General features: G+C 51.0%; 1 protein-coding gene across 1 annotated transcript in view; it reads left to right on the forward strand.

Annotated features, from left to right (window-relative positions):
* Window positions 1-27,922, forward strand: part of LOC141974085 (protein Smaug homolog 2-like) — a 93,426-nt gene that overhangs the window by 27,711 nt on the left and 37,793 nt on the right. Inside the window, exons 9-11 of the mRNA XM_074933336.1 lie at window positions 8,391-8,604; window positions 8,714-8,799; window positions 8,874-8,992. Coding sequence (XP_074789437.1) covers window positions 8,391-8,604; window positions 8,714-8,799; window positions 8,874-8,992 — 419 coding nt within the window. The remainder of the gene's footprint in view (window positions 1-8,390; window positions 8,605-8,713; window positions 8,800-8,873; window positions 8,993-27,922) is intronic.

Consider the following 27,922-nt stretch of genomic DNA (forward strand, 5'->3'; position numbering starts at 1 on the left):
CTTCTGTCCCAGGATTGCTGGAAGTTTCACTCCGGGGTGCCCTCCTCTCTCTCTTCATCTCTGAACACTTGGAGCTGCTCACCCCGCTGTGGGGCAAGACACCGAGAGCTGCTCCGTGGCCAGTCACTGTCAAATATTCCATCATCTTCACAAACTGAAAATCAAACCCTGTGTCACGACTGGTTTTGTACAACTGCAGCTTCAGCAACTGACTCTCGTGATACCTTTGTCAGCAAAGCTGTGAAGCTCTGACGGTCACACCTCCTGTTATATTCATATTAATTAAAAACACCAACCCGCCGCGTTTTATATTTCAAATCCAAAACTAAAGGCTGTGGGCGGCAGGGGGGAGGAAATACAACATCCCCAGCCCCTCCCCGCAGCCGCCACTGCCACGATTTGGCCAGAAAAGCGCTTGGAAAACGGCAAAAGTCCCCAACGAAACGAACACACACACACAGAGGAAAAAAAAAATAAAAATTGAGTTAAACCTGCCTGTGGGACATCGACAGCGTCTGATTGTTCCGCGGCGGTGACGGGGTGCGGGGGTTTGGGGGTGGGGGCTGCGGGGAGCGTTCTGTACAGCGGGGCCTCCGGCTGCTTTACGAGTAGAATAAAAAATGGGAATTTTCCAATTATTTGGGGTTTTTTATGAAGGTTGGGAAACGGTGAGATCCCGGCGGGGGGCTCCCCCATGGGAACCGCCCTCACCCCCCGCACCGCCCCCCAATTAAAAACGCGGCGCTGCTAACGAAGTCGGCGCCGAACTGGGCCCGGGGGCAGCCGCCTCTTTCCCTGGAGTTTTTTACCAAAACTGGAGGAGTTGTTGGGGTTTTACCAAAATTGAAAGATTTGGTTGGGGTTTTTTAACCAAAATTGGAAGATTTGGTTGTGGGGAATTTTTACAAAAATTTGAGGGGTGTGGTTGGGTTTTTTACCTGAATTGGAGGGTTTGATTGGGGATTTTTTACCAAAATTGGAGGGTGGTTGGGGGGGAGGAGAAGCAAAGTTGAAGGGGTTTGGTTTTTCCAAAAACTGGAGGAGTTTGGGGCTTTTTTTTTTTTTCTCTACCAAAATTGACAGTTTTGGTTTGTGTTTGGGTTTGTTTTTTTTTTTTAACCGAAATTGGAGAGTTTTAGGAGTTCTTTTACCAAAATTGGATGTTTTGGGTTTTTTACCAAAACTGGAGGTGTTTGTGTGGTTGGTAGGATCGCCCTCCTGCCTCGTTAGCAATTTTATTAATAATTTTTAACGCATTAAACTTGGGGGGGGTGGAGTTTCCCCCCTCCTCCCACTTTGGGGACCTCCCCGGGACTTGGGGGGTGCGGGCCCGATCCTGCCCCCCCGGGAGCCGAGATGGGGAGAAACCTTCCAAAAACGGCTCTCGGGAGGGGTGGGGGTGCGGGCGTTAGGTGACATGGGGCTCTTCCCTCGCTTATGGGACGCCCCCGCCCGCACTAATTAGCGCTTCCTTGGTCTGTTGTAATTAGCGGTGGACTGGGGGGTAACTGGGTGCCCTGGGCTGAGGCTACTGGGGAAGCTGGGGTCACTGGGCTGGGGTTACTGGGGAAACTGGGGCCATTGAGCTGAGGCCATGCGGGGGTACAGGGGGATGCTGGGGGTTACTGGGGATACTGGGGGCACTGTGCTGGGCTTATGGGGGATGCTGGGAGGATTTAGAGGAATACTGGTGAAAGCGGGCAGAGCTGGCTGCAGGGTGTGTCTGTGGGGGGGTTACTGGGAGCACTGGGGGGCACGGGGTGGGGGACAGCGGGAGCTGCCGAAGCACACTGGGGGCACTGGGAGCGCCAGCGAAGCTGAACCGGGCCGTCAGACTGGCCGGGACCTGGGCACCGGCTGCTCTGGGGGCGGGTCCCTCGGGGGGTGTCGGGGCACACGCGGGGGGGGCCCGGCCGGGTGTGGGGGTCACACCGGGCCGCACCCCCCGCCCCTCCCCGGAGCGGCAGAAGGCGGAGGAGAAGGCGCAGCGCGGCGGGAACGCGGTGGGAGAGGCGGCGGCTTGTAACCGGCTCGGCGAGAGTCCGGCCAGCCGCGGTGAGTCCCCGCGGCCCCCCCGCAGCCCCCCCCCGCTCTTAACCCCCCCGGCTGCCGCCAGGACGCTGCGAGGAGGCTTCGGAGGGGCAGCGGCAGGAGCTGCGGCTGCTGAGGGCGCCGGCCACGGCTTGGGCTGCGCCCCGGCTCCCCGCACGATCCGCGAGCGCCGGGCCGAGCCGGAGCGCTACGAGGCGGCGCTGGCGGTGGGGCTCGGGGACTTGGGGGGCACCGAAACGCTGCCGGGGGGCGCTCGGCTCGCTTTTCGCCCCCTCCCCAGCCCCGCCGGCGACAGCTGGAGCCGGCGCGGTCCCTCCGGGCTGACACGGGGCGAGGAGCCGGGGCTGCCCTCGGCCGGGCGGGCACGTTCATCGCCGCCAGCCGCTCGCCGCAGGAGGGGGCGGCCGCTGGAGCGCTGCGCCAAGCCCAAGGGGCTGTTCGCACCCTTCGGCCACCGCGGAGGAAAAAGCGGAAGGTGAGGCCGCACCGGGGCGGGGGCACCTCGGTCCCCCCCTGCCCCGGGGGAACGTCGGCAGCTCCCGGCGGGTTTTCGGAGCCGCAGGAAGCGTGGCACGGCGGCACAGAACGGAGCTGAGGAGCCGCTTGTGCCTCGCCTTGGGTTGGGGCTGCGCTCGCTTGGAGGACCCGGCTAAATGCGAGCGCTGCCTCAAAAAAAGCATTTTCCTCTCGCGGTGAGGGCGGGCGGCGAGGGGGGTGTGGGGCAAACCCGGCCGCGACGGCGGCTCCGTTTGCGGGCAGGGTCGGCTCCACGAGGATCGGTACCGCGGTACTTCAGCCCGGGGCGCATCCAGCCGCGGGAGGGCGAACACTCCGCGGCTCTGCGGGGCCTGGCCCGGGCGCGCGGCTGCGCCCGGCCTCGGAAAGGGAAGGGGCTGGAGAGCGAGTGCTGCGGCAGCACGGCCCGGGTGGGTGCTTACGGGGGCTCAGGAGCTTCGTCCCGGCCTCGGGTGAACCCGCTCTGATGGGTGTCCCCGCTGTCACCCAGGTCCTGCCGCGTTTGGGGCAGCTGGCGGCCGCCAAGCGCTCGCTGAAGCCAGCTCACTGCCCGAGGGGCTGCTCTCCCTGGGGAAAGCAAATGACACGGGATTACCGCCCTCACCGAGGCAGAGCTCATTCCTCTGAAGCACTGCAAAGCGCACAAAGAAACCAGCGACGGGGAAGAACGACGGGGAACGAGAGCAGAACCAAGACGGTGCATCACAGGAAAAAGGGGATGGCTTTTTCCCCGTTGCCGAGTTAAACTTCTTGTACACTCACGTTACACCGACTGTCACGGGATTGCTGGAGGTTTTTTCCTGGGACGTCATTCACGCGCAGTCAAGGGCCGGGGTGACTTCGGCAAGCACATGTCAGCCTGCGAGCTGACTCAAAGCACTCTTCAATGCTGAGCATCTCACCCCCCGCTTCTCCCTGTCCCCACCACACACACCCATCCTCACAGCTGTGCACGGACACAAACGGGTGTTTGTTCCCCCTTTGTGAACATCCTGTCTATGTACAAAGGCATTATACCACAGGCAAAGGACAGGCGTATGAAAAGAACCTTCTACTGGCACTTGTTAGCTGAACCAGCTGCCAGTACGAGCCAGTGAACTGCTAAGTCAGTGCGCAGTGAGTCAAGGATACCAACAGGCAGTTAAGTGTGACACGAAATAAACTCACCCAGTGAGAATAATAAGGTCCAGAAAAGTCAAAGCTTTGCCTTAAATAAAATAAGCAGTAATCGATGGTCACAGTTCTCTGCACACCTAACACAGAGGACGGAATTCCTAGGTTCCACAGAATAATTGCAACTTATTCCTTAACCCATCCCAACCACCCTCTCTCTAGAGCAGTCAGCCCTTGCAACCTTTACGATAAATTCATCGGTGTGCTTAGAACGACTTCACAGCTCACAGGGGGTTCATGCTGCAGAAACAAATGCAGCGATGGCCTGTATCAAAACATTAGTTGGGGGGAAAACAACCCTTCGGACACGGCGAGAAGGCCAGAATAAGTAAGACCAAGTGCCACAGAGGTGTCATTTCTAACGGGGGTTCCTCTGAACATCAGTGAGGGCTCCACTGCAGTGCCCACGCGCCCAGGGCTCCTTGTTGCTGGTGGTTCATTTCCAGACGGGTTTCCTAAGAGAGGAATGGGTAAGAAAAGGGATCTGCCGAGAGAAAAACCAGCACACTCCTCAGATCTAAAGGTTCAAGGAGTTTCTGTGACTAAAAATTTATTCTAGGACAGCAATTTAGAAAACACCGTCAGCAAAACAGTCACTTTATTCTGACAGGAACTTTTTCTACAGTTTTTTGGGGGGAGAAGTGCAAATAACTTGACTCAGCTAAGAATTTTCAGAAGTAATTTTCTTTAAAAAATATCAGCAGCACAGAGCAGGATTGCATTCCACATCCATGTATTAAAAATACATTTAAAATCACCACATAACAATGTTCTAATCTTCAAAGAAGAAGAGCTTTTGCCTTTATGTATCTGTATATAAAAATTCACTGAAGGGCTAAAAAACCCCAAACACCCTAGTCTCCAGAAATGGGCCGTTTCCATGTGTTTTACCACTACTCAGGCGAAACGTTCTCTGCGGGCAGGGAGAAAGGCATTAGCATCCCGAAGGCTGAGATCTCTGCCTACAATTTAATCTGCACGTGCGTGCAGTGAGGCTGAGGCAGATGCGCGGGGAACAATAAAGGTATGAATAACACAAAATACGGGATTCAGCAAAATTATGATACCAAATTTATTTTTAAAGAAATTAACTTGTTACTTAACCCCTTCAGCACCATCAACTTTCATCAGCTGCTTCAAATTCTGCTGCAACAGGTTTGTGTTCCATCGCCAGTTCAGAAGTCCCAAGAGGTCAGCTAGGAATAAGAAAAACAATTCTAACATGCAAAACATTTACTGTCACTCACACTCCCTATAACTATGTTCAGAACAAACAGGTTTACTCCCTTGGGTCAGGCATTTTCTCCAGACAACAACATACTTCTAGTCTGCCCCTGACACGGCAGAAAGTTAGCCCAGAGCTTCTCTCGTGGAAGAGCTCTGACAGGCTTTTGGACAAGCAGCCCGCTTTTGAAATGTCAGCGTTAAAATCTCGGCCAAGGAAGTCTGATCCTTCAGTTTTAATTTGTTGTACACAGCAGTTGAGTGCTTAGATAAAGATGCCAGAAGGAAATTAGTCAGCCACCGACACAGCCACATCTACAGGGCCGTGACTCCTCCAGCATTAATATTTCTAACTTCTCTCACTGAATAAACTGAGAAGAGAATAAGGCACAAAAGAAGGCAAACAGCTGCAAAATAAGCTAAGTCAGAGGAAAGCCGTCTGCTTCACTCCCAATGCCCCAATTGCTTGCTCGCTTCCAAAAGATGGAGAGTTCGGGCACAGACCAGATCACGAAACAAATCACCTGCCAAGGGGCTCGTCCCCAAATCCTCCCTCCCACCGTTTAGACTGTGTCACTTCAGAAAAATTGCTTCTGGAAGAAAAGTAAAGATGCCTCCATGAGCTAACTGAAGTGTTTCATGAATATGATGATACGAGCTTTCCACCACTAGTTTGATTTCAGTCTGACTTCTAAAAAGGCACCAGCGTGACAAAAGAAATGATGCCAACAGAAGCTGGCCCACAGACTGTCTTGGAATGGCATCGGGTATTGCCCCAAGAAAACAAACCCACGTGTGCTTTCAGCAGGACGACACAGCAGATGCTCGATGAATACACATCTGCGGAGAGAAAATGTCAGTGCAGTCCAGCTACCAGAGAGAGAAAAATAAGTCACAGTGTACACCAGAAGTGCGTATTCACTCTCTCAGGGCAAGCACTCACCCCAGCAAAGTACCAGTTAATCCCGCTCTTTTAATAGGTCCAGGGATAGAATAGGTCCGGGAAGTAGAACAGGATAAGGATGTTGTCACGTCCCGCTCAGACGAGGGGTGAAGCGACTCAGATTCGCAAATCCCCAACTGGAGCGGACAGCAAGTCTCCAAGTTCAAGCATTTATTAACTCCCTACGATGTACTAATTGAACACACGATAATTGGCTAAGTATACAGCAAGTTGTGGCGAGCAATGTAATATGCCTTGCATTTCTGAATGGAAAAAGGAAAAGAGGGAGCCAGAGGGACTGGGGGAATACAGGTCAGCGCTCTGGGTCCCTGCGCTGATCCCGCCGGCGAGGGTTCCAGGAGGCGGCCGTCTTTTCGCTGGCGTCCGGCTTCTTCCCTTCACTGCTCTCTCCAGACGGCCGGGGGGGCCGGGAGAGGGGCAGAGAGAGAGAGAGTCCTTTCTGCCCCCCCTTGATTTACACCCACTTTCCTTGGGTCCGTCCCCTAGGTCGACCCACAGAGCTACGTATGCCATGTCCGGGGAGGGGTCAGGTGTGCCATGGGATGAGGTAATTAGCACGATCAGTCAGCCCTCGTTAGCATACTGAGGGTGTTAACTTTAATATGCATTTGGTGGCTAATGACCCAAGGACATTCACCGGACACCGGCCCTTGCGATGTGCCCAGGTGCCCCAGGGCAGAGCCGTCCTGTCCCCACAGGGCTCCCTCCCCCGGCTGCACGGGGCAGCGTTATCAGCTTCGGCCTCCACAGGATGCACCCGGGACTCCGAGATTCGCCTGGCGAGGGTTTGAGGCATTTCTCCCATCAGCCCCGGCTTTTGCTCTCCCAGGCTCTTTGTCTTAGCTTCTCGCAGGCCTGGTTTCTCGTCTCTCACAGAAGGGGCTGGGGGGGGGGGGCACATTAAGGGCTGAGAAGGGACATTGAGAGTGAGGAGGGGTGGGAGGGGGGACAGGGAGGGGCCTGGGGGGATGGGGGGGACGGGGGTTGAGGATGGGCTGGACGGGTTGCGGGGGAAATGTAGGGGACAGACAGAACTTGGGGAGACAGTAAGGGGGCCCAGGTGGCCGCAGGGGACTTGGGGGGCTGTCCCGCCGAGGGGACCCCCGCCCACCCCCTGACCCCCCCCCTCCTCTCCCCCCAGCTCTGCCCTCCCAGCTGCACCCCAGCCCGCTGGAGCCCTCCCTCTCGCTGGTGCCCGGCAGTGCCCAGGGAGGGGGACCCGAATGGGTGGGGGGGTGTGACGAAACTCCTGTCCCCGTGTCCCCCCGTATCCCTTTTGGGGACCATGCCCCCCCATCCCCCCAAAGCAGCGTGGCCTCTTGGGGCAGCGAACAGACCGAGGAGCCGGCCGGCGGCCGCAACACCTTCGAGGAGGAGGGCAGCGGCATGAAAGGTGGGGTTTGGGGGGCCGTTTGGGGGTGGGGGGGCTCACAGGGACCTGCCACCCCATGTCACACTCCTGTCCCCCCCCAAGATGTGCCCTCCTGGCTGGAGAGCCTGGGGCTGCAGAAATACACGGCGCTTTTCTCCCAAATGACGTACGAGGAGATGATGAGGCTGACGGAGCATCACCTCGAGTCGCAGGTGACACGGGGTGTCCCTCCCCTGTGTCCCCCAATGAAGGGGGAGACACTGTCCCCCCCTCCCCGGTCACTCTGACCCTGCTTGTCCCCTCCTTGTCCCCACAGAATGTCCCCAATAATGCACGGCACAGGATCCTCCCCGGCATTCAGAAGCTACGGAAGCGGCCGAGCGTCCTCAGGGCGCTGGCTAAGGTGGGACGGTGACAGGGTGGCCCTCGGACACCCTGAGGTGGCCCCGGGGTCGCCCTCGGGTGCTCAGAGGTGGCCCCGGGGTGGCCCATGTCCCCTTCTGCAGCCCAAGGGCTGGCACGGGGTGTCCTTGTTCTCTTGTGTCCCCAGGGGTGGCACAGGGTGTCCCCAATGTCCCCAAGGGTGTCACAGGGTGTCCCTGCTCCCCCTCATGTCCCCAGAGGTGGCACAGGGTGTCCCTGCTCCCCCGCCTTATTTTCCCAGGGGTGGCACAGGGTGTCCCTCACATCCCCGTGTCACCAAGGGTAGCACAGGGTGTCCCCTGTGTCCCTCAACTCCCCAGGAGTGGTACAAGGTTTCCCCCATGTCCCTAGGGGTGGCATGGGGTTTTGCCCATGTCCTGGTGTCCCTGGGGATGGCATAGCGTGTCTCCCATGTCCCTCATGTCCCCAAGGGTGACCCAGAGTGTCCCTTGTCCTCTCATGTCCCCAGGGGTGGCACAGGGTGTCCCTTGTCCTCAGATCCCCGGGGGGACCCCCACATCCCTGGCACCCCGTGTCCCCAGCAGTGGCACAAGGTGTCCCTGGTCACCCCCTGTGTTCCCAGGACTGGGGGGGTGGTGTCCCTGCTCCCCCCTGCGGTCCCCACATGGCCCCCCTGCTCCTGACATGTCCCCCAACTCCCCACAGGACATCCAAAAGGGGGGCAGCGTGCGGATGGCACTTCAGGAGCCCCAACACATCACGGTGACCCCCATGAAAGCCTTTTGGCGCTCCCCGGCCGCTCGCCCAGCAAACAGCAGCTCCAAGGGGGCCCCCCAAGGGCCCCCCCACGCCAAAGCTGCCGAAGCCCCCGCCCTCAATGGGAACATCCCGGGGCTGTTCACCCGTGTCATGGGCAGAGGTGAGACACCCCCCCACCCCATTTCCTTTTTTGGGGGGTCCCAGGGTGCTGCGGGGGGAAGAGTCAGGGTGTCTGGGTCCATCCCTGAAGCCCCCCCGACCCCCCCCAGTCTGCACCCCTCTCCTGAATTTGTGGCCGGACAAGGAGAACATCACCAGTTACCTCCAGCTCCTGGAGAAGTGCCTGAGCCACGAGGTACAGGGGGGGCTGTAGGGCTTGGGGGGGCTGTAGGGCTGTGTGCCCCCCCATATGCCCCCTCGCTCCTCAAGGCCGTCACAGAGAGGCAGAGGAAGAGGCTCCTCTCCTGGAAGTGGCGGGTCCAGAGGCTGCTCCGCACCTTCCCCCAGAAGGTGCCGCCCTACGGCCCCGGCTCTCAGAGCCCCCAGGGGTAGGTGGGACCCCTCAACGCGGGAGGTGGGGTATGGGGGGGTGGGACCCCCCCGTGGGGTTGTGAGGGGACTGGGACAGCCCCCTGGTCACCCCAGGCACTGGTGGCCCTTTGGGACCCCATCCCTGACCCCTAATTTGCCCCCTTTGGGGGGTTGCAACTCCCCTGGGGGGCTCTTGCCCCCATCCCCCCCCCCAGGTGCTTTGGTGTTCCTGTGTGCCCCCCCTCCCCAATTTGGGGGGCTCTGAGGGTGTCTCAGCCCCGCTGTTTCCCCCAGGACTCCCCTGTGCCCTAATTTAACCCCGGGGTGCCCCTTTTCCCACCCCACGTTTGGAGGTGCCACCCTGAGGGGGGTTTCTGGGTGCCACCCTGGGGGCTTGGGGCAGGCTGGTGCCACCCTAACACCCCCCGCCCGCAGCTGGGCTGTCGGCTCCAACTCGCTCCCCAGAGTTGGCTCTGGAGGGTGCGTTGGGGGGCAGCAGGGGCAGCACCCCTTTGTGTTGCCCCCCGCCATGCAGCTCCCCACCGACCTGGGGCCTGCTGGGGTGGCCCCCGACCCCTGGCCCCCCCTCGGCGGCCCCCCATCGGCACCCAGGGACATCAGGTGGGTGCTGGGGATCGGGGGGGGCAGTTCTGGGGAGGTAGGGGGCTGTCCTAGGGGTTGGGGGGGGAGCAAATGTGGGGGTCCTTGGGGTTTGGGGGGGGCAGGAGTTGAGGGGGTGGATATGGGGCGATTGGGGGGCTCTTGGGGCGGATGTTGGGATCCTTCAAGGTGGGGGGGCCCTAGGGGCTGGGGGGTGCAAATGTGGGGGTGCTTGGGGATTTGGGGGGAGTCTGGAGTTGAGGAGTGGATTTGGGGCTCTCGGGGGGGGGTCCTTCAGGATTTGGGGGTGTAATAAACTATTGTAACTAATTTGCTAAGTTAGGCAAGGCGGGTGTGATAGGTTTGAGTGATCTGTAAATGTTAAACCACACTATCCTGCTGTCTAAAGTATTGTAAACATAGAATATGGTACCCTGTGTGGGTGCTGAAATGGTTTGCAGTTACTATAACCTATACTACAAGAATGTTGGAATATATATGGATAAAATATAAAGCATGCCATTCGTTTGGAAAAATGTAACTGCTTCTCGGAACCCCCATCACCTAGAGCTGATATGTCCCCGCTTCTCGGAACCCCCCCACCTAGAGATAACCTGTAACTGCTGCTTGAAGAAAAGCCGCCAAAAGATGGGATCATGAGGCTTTTAAAAGATCCAACAGGAGAAAAGCGCGCCAGGAGACCAAGGCTTCGAGACTTCCAAAAGACCCCACAGGAGGGGGACGAAGACCCAAGCATCTCAAAGGACCCAGTGGAGAAAAAGCAGGACAATCATCTGACGAGAGAGGATTGGTTAAAGACGGTGGCACAGAACTATAAAAAACCTCTGTTTTTTTGAACTCGGGGTGCGTGTGGCAGAGCTGCAGCTCTCCATGCACCCAGCGCTGCTTTGCCTATTGCTTCCCACACTAAATAGATTGAACCCAAGTAAAAAAATATATATTGTTACAAAAATTGGCTTTGTCTGATTATAACAATTTGGTGACCCCGACGTGATCTCAGTGTGCTTTCCTGGACTGTGGCTTCTCGAGGGGCGCCCCACAGGTTGTGGCTCGAAAGTAGCAGTCTGGGTCAGTCTCCAGAGACCAACGGACAAAAGAGAAGCAATGGTCAAAGGAACTGGAGCTCCAAAGGAAAGACTGCAGTATTAAATACCCGTAATTCTGGTGCACGAAGACCCGAACGAAGACGACGGAGTTGTGAGTATAAGGGATACCGTTCGGTTGGGTGGGATTCGGTTGCTTGTGTGTGAGAGTGTGATTGAGACGGAACCTCATTCTGGAAACGAAAGTAGGGTTTTTTTGACTGTATTACAGAAATTAGACTTTGGATTATCCACACGCCCATATACATGCCAAATCACAGCCACAAAACCAGAGTGCAACAGATTTCTTGATGGAAAAGAATTCTTTAGAATCAAAAAATCCTTTTACCAATTTTTTCCTTGCCTTCTGGCAGGAAAGAGAGGCGACCTCTAAACTCCCTGCTGATCATCAGTGGTAAGATCACTAAACTAAAGTCAGTTTTCTAGAAACAAAAGCAGTTTCCCTTGGATGACTGGCAGGATTAGTTCTGCCAGCGAGAGGGGAACCCCACATTCATATCACACACAAGGTACCGAACGGACTCGCCAAAACCAAACCTTCCAAATGGATGAAGCAAAGCTACTCAGAAGCATGTTTGCCATGTTCTTTTCAGTGATTTAACCCAACAGGCCCACGAAAATATGAAAATATATATGAACACGGGAGACCGTGCTACAGCGTTACAGACCTGTTGTAAAGATTTGCTATTCCCTCCTACATCCATCTCCAAAAATAAAGTGACTCAAGTAGCGATAACATACTGTCTTGACATGCATTCCCTTCCCCACCCTGGAAAAAAAAAGTCTGGCATGGAAGGCAATTAGTAAAGAAACAGGAAACAGGAAACAACACGGCAATAATGCCAGTTTCACATTAAGTCAAATGAAGGCTTCCTACTAACAAGCAATTACAATATAAATATAAATATGTATACACAAATACAGGTTCTCAGAGTATTTAAATTTAGCTTGTCCAGTGAAAGCTTAGACGTCAAACTTAAATCAGGAGTGTGTAAGTATCCATGGAAGACAGAATAGAAACCTCTTGCCTGTAACAGACAGCAGAAAGAGAGGGACAAACTCCACCTAAGAATAAAACCCCACGTTGCAGCACACACTGCTTTAAAACTTGGACCAGCAATGGAACAGATGCTGTAATGCAGCCAGACGTTCGTGGGCTGGATAATAAAAATGAGTGGATTAAGTTCTACTATAGAAGCTCAACACAACATGGTGCCTCAGCACTGAAAACCATGAAACAACAGCAACAAAAAAAGATATAACAGGCACTTCTGCACTTCTCGGGTACCTCTGGTGACCAAAAGCACACCCAAGTTGTACAGACTTGCTGCTGGTTTTCCTGTGTAAGGCAGGAGCTAGTTTGTAAAAGAATACTGCAATGCACTGCATAAAAAGGAGTAAGGACCCCTTGTCACAAAGAACACTTTTCAAGATGAGATTTCTGCAGAATATTCCTTCAAAAGCTACAGCATTAGAGACTTAATGTAGGAGAAGCTTCAGTCAGGCAACCAAACTCCAACTGATACCAGTTCAAGCCCTAGAGTAAGTTCAGCAGCCCACACGTGACTACATGTCGATCCAGGAGCTCAGACAGCTCGGGAGCCACAGAACAAGTCTCCTTCCAGTGTCTGCATTTAACTGGGCACATGCGACAGGCCGTGGCTCAGATAATGCCTGTTAAACAACCACCGCTTCAGAGGGCATTAAGTACACAGGCAGTATTTGAACAGCCCGCTTCACAAAGGTGTAAGCTCATCGCAAAAGCAGTCGACTTCAATTCCTTTAAAACGGGCTAAAGGCTTCTCAAACTACAAAAGGTGGTTTATTTTGTGTCTGGTCTAACTTACACCTCCCAGAAAAAGAAAGAAAGGAAGGAAGGAAGGAAGGAAGGAAGGAAGGAAGGAAGGAAGGAAGGAAGGAAGGAAGGAAGGAAGGAAGGAAGGAAGGAAGGAAGGAAGGAAAGCACCCCACAAACAAGCCCACACGAACAGCCACCAGACTCAGTCACCCCAAACACCAAGCTCGCTTACCGTCTTGTTTCTGATAGCTACAGCAGTGCCTAGGAAAGTCCATCGGAGGAGGATAATGCAGTCACCCCATCAATGCACTCTTGCTTAAGTGTGATTTAATGACCTCGTAAGTACGAGAAAAAAAAAATGCATCCCCCTCCATGGATAAATTCTCATCCATTTCTAGAGCCTATTTCTACTTTTGGCCCCAGTTTTTGAGTCCCTTCAGTACAAGTTACTACGCTGCAGCATATGGAATAGCTAAAACTAACCCTAGCATCAACGTCCTCATTAAACAACTCTGTTTATCCCACCCTCCCCCACATTTTTTTTGTAAATGAGCAACTGAATGCTCCCCCATTTTTAAACAATCAGCATGATTTTTTTTCATCGTTTCCACAAAAAAATGCTGAGTATGTACACTACAGTCTCCAGTAAAGCAAATCCTGAATAAGTTCCTCAATCAAAATCATAAACTAAACAACCCATCCATAAAACACTATCTACACTGTCTGAAAAGGCAGTTGTGTTACACTGTATTACCATGAGTATCTGTCTACATTGCCACCATGGGGACTTCTCCCCGTCCCTGTTTTGCCCATCAGTGGCGCCGGCATCCTCTCAGTCACGTTTCATCGGAGAGCTGGCTAAGTGACCAGCACCACCTCTTCCCATCTGGATACAGAATGTACATCCGATTCTGTGTTTTGTTTTGAACACAGTTCTAAGCATTTCCACTCCAGAAGAACCATCTTTGTTATTCCCATAATATCTATACATGTCTATATATATCTTTGTTAGGCACACCATGCCCCAGCGCTACGTCAGTTCACGGATTATCTTCTCATGTTTCCGAGACGTGTGGAACATAAACACCTTATTAAGAGCAAACGCTCCAGTCACCCATCTTCATTTTGGGACACTATCCAGGAGAGATCCAGTTAAACCGGCATAAACCAACTGAGAAAGCACAGCCATGAATGCTGAAATCATGCCTTTTACTCCAACTTCCCTGGGTTTACTCACACCTGTGACATTTAAGCTGCATTAGGTTTCCCCCAAAGCAAGACAAGATGTTCACTCCCAAGAGCTTACAAACAAATGAGGCTTGTAACAGCGAAAGAGGGCATCAGCACTCCAGGGAGCTTAAAGGAAGAGCACATTGCTTGGGCAACCGAACCGCGAGAATTAACTCAGTAAAACCAACCTGGCAGCTAGGTCGACAGCTTAAGCAGAGTTAAACAGCCTGCTCTGGTATAACAGCCAGCTATGTCATGCGCTTGGGTCCACTGGGCTTCCTGCACACTGCACTGACACGGGCCTCCCGTAACCGAGCAGGAAACCGAGTTACTGCCATTAACATACTCGGTTGCACTATCAGAAATACTTGTTAGCCTCTCTACAGTCAGCATCATTTTAGTAGGGAGAACAGGCAGAATAACAAGCATGCCCGTTTACTTATATTTGAAAAGAAGGAGCCAAGATTCTGTGGCACGTTAGAGCACATAAAATAGATCTTTAAAAAATTCTGAATTATTACCAGCGGAAAACAGTCACCACACTGCACATTAGAACAGGACAACCTTTGCAGACCATAGCTCTAGCATGATGCCACCAAAACTCTTGTTCTGTACCCTTCACCTACCACAGCCTTCAAGATACTTAAGACAAATTCCCCAAGAGCTTTGCCATGTCCTGCTTCCAGCTGCTACCAGTTCATCTTGAAAACTGATTTAATTCCTCAGGGAGCTCTACACTTCCACACACATTCCCACGTGCATACCCTTGCAGCATCCAGGCACTCTGGGGGATACCCAACATCTCGCAGAACTTCCCCCTTCTTCATTTTCCCCCCATTCCAAGCATTTGTGACACTACTATGACAAGTTCCTCTCTGAATTCAGATAGTAGGATTTTTTTAAAACATCATCGTGCTCTTGAAAGTCACAAGATTCCATGCCACTTTTCATTGACACCCTGGTTTAGGCAACCAGGAACAACGTTGGTGGCAGGGAGACACAGACCCAGATCCAGACACACTCACACACACACACACACAGACCCAGACACACACACAGACCCAGACACACAGACACTCCCCCCACCCCCCCATCCCAGGGCAGTGTTGCTGAACACACACAGGGAGCTACCACAGGCAGTGCTCCAAGCTCATTTCAGCACTATTTCGACTCTTTCGGCAGTGCAACACACTACACTGCATCATGCAGCTCACAACTGAAACGGGTGACCGTGTCCGGACTGTCTAACATATTCCAACAAATCAGCCCATCAGAAAATCCTCAAGCGCTCTTCAAGAATGAAACCTCTTTTCATGACCTTTGCCGTGCAAGAGTACTGCTTGCTGGGGTTAGCAACTCAAAAAAACCCCAAACCAGACAAAAAACCTCACAGCACTGCCAGCTGAGTGACACCAGAGCAACCCCCTCTACTGATCAAACGCTCTGAGGCTCCCCAGAGGCTGCACCTGCTCCTGTCCCAACTCCTGTCCGCGTTAGGAGTTCGCTTTCCCCTGTCCCCAGCCCAACCGAGTCAGAGCAAAACCGGACAAAGGGGCAAAACCAAGTTCTAAGACAGCTCTGCTTCACTTGGCTGCTGGTGCTCAGCGAGGTTTATCAACACACTTGAGCTCGACCCCCCCGTCATCTCCAGAAAACTGCTACTGTTTCACAGGGGACCAGGGATTCACCCAGGGAAAGCTTGTGCGAGTGAATCCCTGCGCAGCCCTGGCTCCTGGGCACCGCACAACCTGCTGCTCTTCTACATGTTACTCCCCGAATCAAGATGCAACACTAAAATGTCATCTGCTTATTAACGCTGACCGCAGCGCCGTCACATTTAGACCTTTGACTTTGCTGTCGGTGAAATGAGCTCGCTTCCTACGAACACGTAACGTATGCCATGCTCTAGGCGTTCAATCCTCCTCCCAGCACAAGCAGCAAAACCAGAACTCGCCGGGTTCTCCCCACGGCCCGTGATTTTCCAGTCCATTTCACGAGCCACTGAATCCAGCGTGACCCAGCAACACTCCTGCAGCAAACACGGCGCAAAGGGCTTGGCTTCTACTCGAAGGCAGTCACATCCCGCTTGCTGTCCTTCCCCCCGGCGCACGACCGCCAGCCCCTCCCCGCCGGCCCCAGCCCGGGGAACCTTCCCGCTGCCCCGAGCGGCGCCGCCGCCCGCCGGACGCAGCCCAGGAGCATCCCGAGCAGCGCAGCCGTGCCCGCACACCCCGGCGGGCTCCTGCAGCCCTGGGGGCGCGGAGAAGTTGCACCGGATGGCAGCTTTCCCCACGGCAAGTCCATCCTCCCACCCGCCCGCACCGGGCGCCGCTCTCCCCGCAGGAGGGAAGCGTGTCCCGGGGAGCGCCCCGCGGCTTTACCAGAAGCGTTGGAAGAGGCACCGCGGCTGCGCAGCCCAAGAGGGCTCCAGCCGGCCCCGAGCGGGAGCCTTGGAGCTGCCGCGGTCGCTGCGGCCAGGGACGACGGAGTTCCTGCCCCACTCCCGCTCCCCGCTGCTCTCTCTCCCAGCCGACAGCCCGCACAGTCCCGGGCACACGGCATTCGCGCTGCTCATTCAAGCAGCACGCAAGCTGAGAGTTCGGGGCAGGTTCTGGCACCGAGGGACGTATTTTTCCCTCTGAAGGGAAAGAAGCAGAGGCACTTTGGTTCCTCAGCACCAGACAGAACTCGGGTCAGCCAGAAACAGACCTCAGGCTCTGAAGATGGCAAAAGCGTGCTTTAGAGACAGCCCCCTGCACGACCTGAGCCATTTGTGACAAAACCGTTTTGGTTTCGAGAGTACGTTCAGGACAGGAGGTCAGACAGCTCTTCCCAGCAGGCCCTGCCTTCCCAGGGAAACATCCAGCTCTCAGGCGGCTCCTCCTGGTGAACCTGCTGACATCGGGCAGCATCGGATCCCATCACCTAACTGTTTCAGCATCTGCTACTCACCCAGTTAAACATGCTGAAGTTCTGATCATCTGCTATCTGCAGCCCCCAGAGTCTGCACTTCTCGGCGACGCTCCGACATTGCGAGTCTGGTGGAATTTCAACTCTGTCTGATGTACTCAGAACCTCAGAATTTCCACAGTCAATCTACAAGACTTTACACTGCAACAGTAATATAAAATACAAATCAGCAGAGGTTACACAAACCTCACACAGAAACATGCACTGACAGCTACTGGAATAAAAGCATTTTAGCACACAGGCACGTTGCAGAGATCCGAGTCTTCTGTACTAAGCCTAGACACCCTTCCAAGGGAGGAACCCAGTCAGAGAAATCTCCTGTGTTGGCACCTGTCTCAAAGCTCAGCGACAAAACTTCCCGTAACAAAACAGATCTTCGATGGCAATTTTTTCTTCTTCCAAGGGCTACAGTTAAGAGGCAAGATAGAAGACTTTCTGTAATGGACAGATATGTAATCCGATGTTTCCATGCCAAGCAGCCTGTCTAGAAATCCGCATTTTTAGTAGGAACTACCAGCCTTCTGTACCAGTCACCTAATGCTGACGAACAACTCTTTCAGGTCGTCTGCATCAGTGCTAACATGTCACACAAAGGCTGCTATCTTCACCACTCAGAAGTTCTGTAATTAAATTACACTGAAGTTTGGAAATTAAATTACACTACTTAACAACATTAAGTACCACTCGCCCGTGAATCTCTTGATAAAGAGATACAAACAGCACTTTGCACGTATGTCATGGTTGGCCCGTCTTTTCATCAGCATTTTTCAAAATTCTAGGTCCCTTGAATTTGTGTCCCACGTACACATTCACCGTTTCTAAATGCATTCACACACAGCAAGTTCCAAAAAGAGGAGTTGCGTTATCTCCTGTCACCCTACCTCTAGAACTGATGTACGATTAAAGACTTTAAAAAATGGTTCCTGCCTTTGCCTTGCTGATCCCTTCCTGTACCACACGTCTGTGCCCACACCCACCTTCGGAACGGCCACCATGAATCTGGAAATCAGGAAAAAGAGACCAAAAATTGCATTTTGAAAACATAAGCACACCTCAAAATGGTATTTGTAATACATTACAAGCCTTATTTTCACACTCTCCTATAACTATCCCAACAGCAGTATCAAAACTAATGCCTCTGATATCTCCTAACAATATATGCTAATGCCTCAGAAACATAATCCTCTACTCCAAAAACAACAGCTCAAAGAAAATTTTGCAAGTAGAAAACTGCCAACACCGTACACAGCTTTTGCCATGGCTTTTCTGATAACGTGTTGCCACAACATTTCATTGACACTGACGGCTGATTCAGCCTGGCAGAGGAACAAGCTGGGCACACCACAAGCAGGCTGGGCTTGCTGTCGGTGCGGTTTCTTCTTTTCACGCAGAATGAATGTAGAAGGCCATTTACCTGCACACACAAACGGTTCAGATGGTCGTTTTATGGAAACCTTACTTTGCAGTAAGCCGTCGGTGGTTCACACGCAGAACCAAAAGTTGCCATCACTCTCTGTATGCCTGTCATCGAGCTGCCATTAAATACGCCCTTGTTATCTTCCTAAGAGTACTCTGTCCAGAGCATCCAACAGCACAGGTTCTTGTAAGGTCCCCTGCACTTCTTGAGATGGAGCAGAGAGTCACTTCTCAGAAAAGGCAGTGCTCTCTTGTTAAAGATAACTCACAAGGTACACTGGGCAACGGAAGAGAATTCAGCATTCTGTGTATTACCTTCTTGTAGTAGTTCCCCGAGGGTTAAAAACCCCTATGGTTGCATAATTTAACTGAAGTCTGAAGTGCAGAAAGATTTAAACTTGCTCACACAAAGCGAGCATTTTCTTTAGGAAAGCCGGCAGTTTTTAAAGAGATCTTAAGAGAAGAGAACCCACAGCATAATCAAACGTCAAGAAAACACCTAAGAAGATGGTTGCATAGAATTAAGGCTTTTACATCCAGGTAAAAACAAACTCCATTTACACACCACCTACTTACCTTACAAAGATCAGGTTTGCTAGAACCTGCATTAGCCCACGACTCATTTTCAAGAGGTCCTCACGTCTACTGACATTCTAAGAAGTGTGGAGAGAAGGTACCAGTTATTAACTGTCACTTTTAGTAGGTGATGGCTTGTAACGTCCCAAAGTTAAACCAAAACAGTTGCACTGCTGTGGAGGCAAGCAATGCCCTACCTTAAGCTTTCAATCTTCATGATTTCAGCTGCGTTGGTAAGCCTGCTCTTGTTTTCTTCCAAAAATTCATGAAACGGATCGGGGCAGGTAACATACCCCAGAGAAATAGTTTGCAACAGACGCTTTTAACAGTTGGATTACCAGCTTCTGTGAGCAGCGTGCAGACCTTTCTTACCCATCTTTCCTCACAAATTTTAGTGTGTATTTGGTGTTCTTTTTCTTCCTCTTCTTAACACAAGGAGGCCAAAGCTCTGGCACACTCCTTGCTCTTTTCACATGCAAGACTCGGGGTTTGGTTTGGCTGAGAGAAGCAGCGTCTTTCCAGTTACAACTCGGGATCTGAACCACTGTAAAACTGGGTCAGTTCCAGTAACATGGCATTGTATCAGACAGCTTTCTACTTCGTAAGTCAAAGGAAAGGATCAGAGCTCAGAGCAGGAAAGAAAACGCTAGTACAACTAAACATTTAGTTAACCTCAGAAGCACACTCCTAACTTTTGCACCTTTACAATAGGAAATAAAACACTGACTGAGTCGCAGAATGCCAGGGTAAGAACCTAAAGGAGCATTACCTGTTCCCCGTACATCCCCAAACCCCTTCATTAGAAGAAGCTGTTCCATAAAGAGTAAGTTTGGTCCCCCTCCCCAAATTCCAGCGGGGGAATTAGATAAGAAGCAGCATTACCTCCTGCAACGGGCTCAGAGGGACGCAGGTGTTGACGAATATGCCCACACCAAGCAGCCAGCAGCCCAAATACAAAAGGCAAACTCTGGTACTCCCAGGCTTCTCCCTCTCCCTGCTGCACCCCCCATTCACGAAAACTCCTCATTGTTTGCGGTTTTTTTACTTTTTCTCACTCTCCCCATCCCACATCGTCCTGCCCAGCTACACAAAACCTGGCAGGACCTACCGGCAGCTTTGAACCATGTCAAGCTTCCCTGAAGCTGCCCCAGACGCTCACCGAGAGCAGGGGATTCGCCCCCACAGGACTCCAGCTGCCCCTACAGCGTTCTGCAGTCAGCGGCAAATACTTTAACCCTCCACCTGTTTATTTTTTTGGCCTCCCAAGTATTCAAGAAAACCCAACTGCAGTTCAAACAGATGGATGGACAATTCTTCTTGACGCTTCAGAAAATAATACCTGATTTTAGTTTAGAAAGGAACAATAGTACTTGCAATTCTGAAATCTAAATCAACTTTTATTTTTATCAACATCAACTGCCAACATGTAACTGGAATGTACTGGGGGTTGGCAGGGTAATAAAATCAAACAAATCAAAATAAAATCAAATCTCCGAGTTCATCGGTGGGCGAAGCTCGGCATCTTCAACAGGGCAGAACAGAACAACATCTTCAACTTGAGGGAGGGGAAAGAAAGACAAGAATTAAATTATTCTCAAGCGTAAGATCACGCTGATTTGGTTTAAAACCCGCTCCTCGTTACCTGTGCCGGGCTCTGTCTCCACCGATGACAACAGCTTCTCAAACCTGAGGAGATGCCTACAGTTAAAAGAGAGCTGGAGGTGTTCTTCCAGAGGCGGGCGGAGCAGGGGGGCACCCACCCGCCTCGCAGGCCCGCGCCACTTGTCCCTGCCCTGGACGCGCCGCGGGCTCCCTGGGCTCCCGCCCTCCGCTCGCCTCGCCCCGCCTGTCCCCTGCGCCCGGCTCCCCGCCAGCGGGGAGACACCCCTTTCTTGGGTGGAAAACCCCCTTTCCTTCGGGAAAAAACACGCCTTTCTCTGGTGAAAAACACGCGGTTGCGCAGGGAAGCGCCCTAAGCCTGGCACGGCCGCACCTTCTGTGCCCGGCCCCGGCCCCGGCCCCCGGGGCCCACCCGGGCGGGCAGCCCCCACCTCAGCGGCGGCCCGGAGGCGGCCCCAGCACCAGGACCAGCAGCAGCAGGACCACCAGCACCACCACCAGCACCGCCTGCAGGAAGAAGGAGAGCTGCTGCGCCGGCAGCAGGACCAGCAGCAGCAGCAGGGCCAGCAGGAGCTGCCCCACCGCCGGCGGCACCGGCACCATCGCCGCCTGGGCCGGGCCCGGCGCCCGCGCACAGGAAATGGCAGCCGCTGGGCGCCGTTCCGCCGGGGCAGCCCCCGACCAGCAGGGGGCGCCGTTCCGCCGGGGCAGCCCCAGCCGGCGCGGGGCCGGTGCTCTGAGCGCTGCAGGGCCCGGCCTGCTCCTCGCCGCCCGGCCCCGCCTGCCCCTTCTTTAAAAACAGCCCTGGTTTTTGGCAGCGTTAGGATACTCGCCGTCGGTGTGCTTTGCCTCTGGTTCACGGTTTTGAAATCACAGTGGTAATCTGAACAGGAAATGCAGAATGATCGTGGAAGGAACTTTTCAGTGAGAAGGCGTAATTCGCACTGTTCAAACACTTCCATTTCTCGATAGTTGGGTAAACCCGCTGTAGACATTTTTATTTCACTCTTGAGCTCACTCTTCACTGACTTTTTTCAAGCAAATGTTAATCAAATATGTTCGGACGAGTAAACACCTGCTCTGGTCTGGTGTCATTGTGTTTCAGCTTACGCAGGTTCGGTATGAAGAACACGCACCCCCCCAGCCCCCCAGCCAGCACGGTGATGGAATGGAAAGAAACTGGCAGAGGAATCAGAAATACAGTGGGTGTGCCAGAGCTAAGTTTGTGGACATTAAGAAGGAAAAAGATTTTAAGTCGTGCTTCTTATCAGAGACTGACTTTTGGAAAAGTCATAGGATTTTATCGCCATTGAATGTTCTTTGTGAGCAGATAAGGCAAATGAGACTTTTTTATCTTTCATTGCTGTCAGATGACAGGCAACTCTCCTTTGCTTGCATATTCGTCGTTATTTTTAATAACAGGTTCATCTGATGCGCACTTTGTGATGCAGCTCTGCGATGTTCCCCAGAACAGTGAACAAGTTGGAGTCTGAACAAACCTGCACTTCAGAGGCTCCACTGGAAACTTCCATTGATTACTTTTTTGAGCTTCTGATAACGTAAAAGTTCAGCAGTTTTCTACCAATATTAATGTACTGTTTGTCTAAAGAGATAAAACCTTTCAGCAGAACCAAGAACTCCGCTTTAGAACTCCACATGGGTTGTCTTCCTTCATTCTATCGAGACGCCTCTTCCTGCTCTGTGCAGAATCTCACACCGAGCTCAGTCTAACAAAGCACTTGAAGAAATACCCGGCTCTGCGTGTGAGCCATCTTGGTGGAGGCAGTGTGTGCAGTTCATAGGTATGCGAGCAGCTCGGGGCTTAGCTTAACTGTCAGTGTGTCTTGTATTTGCTTCGTGAAGCTTGTATGCAAAATACTTAATTTCATACGTGCTCTAGTGTGAGTTATCCAAGCTGATCAGCTTTGAGATCGTTTCTTTGGCCAAAAAAAAAAATAAAAAGGGGGGTGTGTGTGGAGGGGGAGTGGGAGTCTGTTCAGCTATGGCACTCAACCTCTCCTGTAGTGGCAAGCTGCTGTCTCCGTGGAAAGGAAGGCACGCTGCTCTCCGTCCCTTTTGAAATACAGGCATGATGTCTGCTTCTGCTCGGGAGTTAGCATTTGCTCCGAGGGTGCTGTGATCGCCCGGGGCTTTCTAATGACCTGTGTGGGAAAGGACACTTTTTCTGGAAGCCAGTATTTTTAATTTTTTTTAATTAAGCTTAGTAAAGTCTCGATAGTTTTGGACCATCTCAACTGGGAAGACTGCTCTTTTTGAGAACAAATTCCGTTTCCTATCTGTGATTAAGTGACTACAAAACCCTCTCTGTAGAGCCGCATTTTCCAGCTTGAGTGAGAAGATTAATTTGTAATCTGAAAAAGTTTATTGCCGAAACTTCCTTTTTTCTTTTTTTTTTCTTTTAATCAGTATCCGTGAGTATCGCTGAGAAATGTCTAAAGTTTGCGGATGTTGGTAGCTCTTAAAAATACACCTGTCTTAGGGGTAGCACAACTTAGAGTCACTTTTTATAGAGAAGCTTATTCCATATACTACTGAAATATTTATCGAAGAACAGCTCATTAAGGGATCAGTTTTATTTTTAGGTGTGAGTGATAGAACATAGTATGAAGCAAAAATTATTGAATATTAATATATTATTGAACTTCTCCTGTGAGTTTCAGGGCAAGTGGGTAAGTACTTGTCAAAAAGTGGTTAAATGTAATCTTGTTCTTTCTCATAAATGAGATGTGACCAAATTGTCAGTTTTATGCGGTGAATGTAGGCTGCTGCTAAATTTCTGTTTCTTTTCTGACTGCTTATATTTTTCTGTCCCCTTATAAAGTTGGACTTCATTTAATTCATGAGGTTGGGCAGGAGATTTTAGCAGGATTATTTTGCTGGCTTAACGGTATTGCTATGCTACTTGTCCCGTCCTTTTTTTCACCCCGTGTGTGTTTTTTCTTAACAAGGTTAAATGAATTTCCACTGAAATTTCTGTGTGATTTAATGATTTTTTTTTTCTCCCCAGTTCCCTTCCCATGCTTTGCTATGGAAAGCTTAATTTAAGCTTCTTCCGTTCTTTCTATTGATTGTCTCACTTTAAATTTTGATAGCCTTTCTGTCGTACTCCGAATTGGTAAGGTGTGAGGTAAGGTAAGGCATGACCGAAGTTCAGGACAGAGTGGTGTAAAAGAGAGAACAATTTTATCTTTTTTTTTTTTTTTCCTTCCCATCCCCTCGTGGTCTTTGTCATACCCTCTCATGATAGGTGGAAAACTGAAAGAATACTTCTTAAAGACTTTTGCAATTCTACTTTGCATAGAAGTGTTTTGAATGCCTTTAAAACTGTAATTATATTGGAAAGTAGCATTTCTGTTGAAGGATGCGAGGAAGATGAGTGGCAGATACCACTTGCATCCATTCCGTGGTTTAAACAGCTGTACCGGTGCGGATGACATGCCCTGACGTGACTGACGTCTTGCTCAGCTGGATCATCTAAAGCTGCTGATAGCTGTTCAAGGACGGGGTTTATGTGACCGTGGAGGGGGGGATGTCCTTTCCGTACCACCTTGTTTTGTGGGAGAGCAAAGGTAGAAAGGATAAAAATCACTCTTCAGTGCTCTCTTTAAATGCTTCTGGCTGCGCGTCTTCTTACCCGGTGAATCAGTAACTGAAGCTGCAGTCTTTAGATTTCGTGTTTACCTACAATAATTTCTTTGGCTCTTAAGTTCCCCTTCTTGGCGAACCATTAATCCCATTTCCCTGTATGCGCTGGAGGAAGCTGCCCCATCTTATCATGAGGAAGCACGCCGTTACGATTGAGATTTTTAAAATTATTATTATTTTAGGTGGAGTTTTTGTTGGCGAGTGTTTTGTGCTTTTTTCTTTATTGTTTTAGTTTTGTCCTGGGAAAAGTGCTATTGGCAGATACAGCATTTGTTTTGAAAGGGAAGACTGATCTGAAGAATATTAGGAGGGATTAGGAAGCCTGGCTCTTCCTACAGGCTCTGGGGACAGCAAATGTAGATGGTTGGACATGGCCACAGTGAGTATCTGCCTGTGAGTCTGTAAGGGTGAAAATAGTGACTGGACAGTAGCATAATGACGGCGAAGGCATTAAAGTGCATACTGCTTTGTAAGGTACTTGTGGGGTGAGAAGCTGAAATTAAGAAATGCAGTCTGACCTGTGGCCCTTAAATGACTGAGAATCTTTAGAACAGACAGATAAGAAAATGTTGAGGATCCAGAGCAAAATTTTAGTCTTTTCTCTCTTAGGCAGTATTTAATTTCTGTGCTAACAATGAAACTCAGATCACAGTGCATCGACTGCTGAAGGACTACTACAGAACTGAGAGATTTTTAACGCTTTGGATAATCGGTGTCTGTTTTCTCTCATTACAGATGACGTACTAAGAAAGAACGTTAATTATTTCATTTTCTCATTCATAGTGTAGAGTGGATATAAACTGTTTATGCACAACAGTCGGGTTGCTCTGTGATAGAGACCAAGTTATAGCTTCCAAATTATTTCCTTCTAGTAGGAAGTAGAGGAGGAGAATTCTTTAAAATCTCCCTCTGTGGCTCCTTGAAACTCTGAATCTCTCAACCCTGCCTGTAGTCTCTCTGATATAAATCTTATTAGGTACTTTTTCATCAGCAGCCTCAAGTCCTTAAACTTGCAGGTTGCTGTGATCCCCCCGCCTGCCCTTTTGAAGCACTGTGGGAGGTACAACTAGGTGATCTACGCTGCATCAGGAGAAGAGATGTAATTGCCTGCCAGTGACAGGCGCAGTATGCAACTGCTGGCAGGGAATTTCTCTCCAGCTGTAGTTTACATTTACGCTCACTGCGTTTGAGGAAGTTTGACACGTGTAAGAACTTACGCTGTCACCTCTGTTACTCCAGTTTAAAGCAGTATGTTTGTGAGTGCAGCTCCTAAAGTCTTAAACAGATATTTCCAGAAGGACTTGACCTCCGTGACGTGATGTAACGTTTGCTTTTAGCAACGTAATAGAGGTTCGTTGTCAGAACTGATACTGTTAGAAACCCCGTGGGTGGTGTCGTAAGACGCTGCATTTGAATAGATAAGGACACTAGGCTAATTTTTACTCCGTAGGGGACTGATTGGGTCCTTGGTATTCTTGGCACCTCCCAAAACTTTTTGGTCGAGCAGCATCTGGGGTTGGTTTGTTTGTTTTGTTCAGGTTTCCAAAGTTCTTGGTGTTCAGGAATTGCTCTTTCACATGTAAAAGCTATGGACAACACAGTGTCCTCATGAAGGAGTGACTGAGGAGGGTGTCCTTGGTGAAGGATGTGTTCTCAATCTGAATGATGCCACATCAAATGTTTTCCTATGCGGCTGATCACTTACTGGGGAGACGAGTGGAAATAATTCCCAGAGAATCTGGGAGCTGTTGCAGGGGATGAAGTGTAAAGGGAGGAGTTAAGGAGGCTATCCAGCAGGGACGAGTACAAAAAGAGATTAAAAAGGGTGTTAGTGATTATAAAGGGAAATGTATTCTTTATAGTGGATTTCAAATGTAAAAAGAAAAACTCCAGATAAAATGTGCTCATATTTAAGTGCACATATATCCTTTTATTTCAGTGAAAGTCGTGTGGCTAGATCAGCCCACAGCCAGCTTTGATAAGGGGAACCTGTAACGCAGACCTGATTATGGTCCAGGCGTCACGGCCAAGCTGCGAATTTGGCCTTCACTGATGAGTTTGGCAGCCTGTTATCCCAGCAGGTGACATTCTCCGTGTGTCCCTTGTCCCTGGCTTTGAGGTAAAGCAGACAGGTAGTGTAGCTGTAATATCTGTTGGTACGGAGTCCCTCGGGCTCTCTTTCTGGTGGATTTATTGTCTTGAAATCTGAGGAGAGCATCCTCTGAAAAGAACTTCCGGGCAAAGTACTGGAGAATTTTAACAGCAAATGAAAATGCAAATCTGCACGTAGGCAGAGTAAGACAGAAATTGAGAAAAAACCGTGAGAACAGGCAGGAGGAGAAATGATGCAAATAAACATGAAATGTAACACTGATGGGAGGGCAGCTCGCTAATGCATTTTTCTCATTCAGAACTTTGCACATTTTTTGTGAAGTTACGTATGTCTATAACATCCCAGTCTCTAGGGGGTTTTTATAGCTGAGCTCCCTAGAAATGCTGTACCACTATAAAATGTGAGGAAACCCCGACCTGCTCTTTGTCTGCTTGTTTCCCTGGTTTTTCTCTTGTGTGCATTACCACTGAAGAAGAAAAATTACAATATAGAAGAAAAATAAGCAACAGGTCGTTCCCGTGGTCCTAAAGTTTGTACTACCACCCCTCTCGCAGTTCCTTTACTTTCATCCCAATACAATGTAAAAGGTTTTGAATAATCAGGAAGTCCTGGCTTTAGGATGAATCCCAGATATTTCACTTGCTGTTTGCAAAACTGCCATTTGGACAGAGATGCACCGTGCCCCTTGTTAACAAGTCGGATACACAGGTATTCAGTGTCTCTAATACAGTCATCCTTAGATTTACTTGCCCATAACCGGTCATCAACATACTGTATCAAAACAGACTTATTTGAAAAAGACAGATCTTGTAAATAATTGTGTTGGTTTAAGCCCCTGCTGGGACCAGAGCACACGTTGCCGTTGCCCCTCCCCACCCTCAGCTGGTCGGGCTGGCAGTGAGGCACAAACTCCGGGGTTAAATAAGAAGAAATTTAATACAACAGTGTGATAAACAATCTGAACAACAACAGTAGCAATGATAACAACAATAAACAGCAATAACAGTGAACAAAAGATATACAGAAAAATACCGCAATGGTCACAGAACAAGCCTGCCGTGAGCTCCCCGCCACCAAAGCCACCAAGGAAAAAGTTCCCACCCCTGGACCTGACATCACCATGGTATGAATAACCCGGCTGGAGATCCCTTCCCCCTCTCTCTCTGCTGGGGAAACCTAAGCCTATCATAGCTGAACCGGGACATAATCCACCCCTTTATTCTATACCATCTGCGTCATGTCCAGCTGCCATTTAGCAGTTAACAGTAACAAAACAATAATTTACACAGGCACAGCAGAGTTCACGGCATGTTCTCACCCAGAATCAAGTCCCCCTGTGGTACGCATCGGACCTCTCCATTGTCCAGCATCACCCACCAGGTGCACCCAGGTCCTTGGGCAAAAGCAATCCCGTGGATGGGTTTGCCTTTACCTTTGCCTGGCGCAGGACTAAACCAGACCATTTTTCCCAATATATTCCTCATGTGCACCACAGGGACTTTATCCCCATCTACAGCATGGGAAGGTTTCGACTGAGCCGGGCCAGCTCGACTGGCAGATCCTCTTGTGTTGACTAGCCAGGTGGCCTTTGCTAGATGCACGTCCCAGTCTCTGAAGGTCCCACCCCCCAGTGCTTTCAGTGTGGTTTTTAACAGTCCATTGTAGCGCTCGATCTTCCCAGAGGCTGGTGCGTGGTAGGGGATATGGTAGACCCACTCGATGCCGTGTTCTTCTGCCCAGGAATTTATGAGGTTGTTTTGGAAGTGGGTCCCGTTGTCTGACTCAATTCTCTCTGGGGTGCCGTGTCGCCACAGGACTTGGGTCTCAAGGCCCA

This window comes from Athene noctua, unplaced genomic scaffold (genome assembly GCF_965140245.1).
Source record: "Athene noctua unplaced genomic scaffold, bAthNoc1.hap1.1 HAP1_HAP1_scaffold_31, whole genome shotgun sequence".
Classification (NCBI taxonomy): Eukaryota; Metazoa; Chordata; class Aves; order Strigiformes; family Strigidae; genus Athene; species Athene noctua.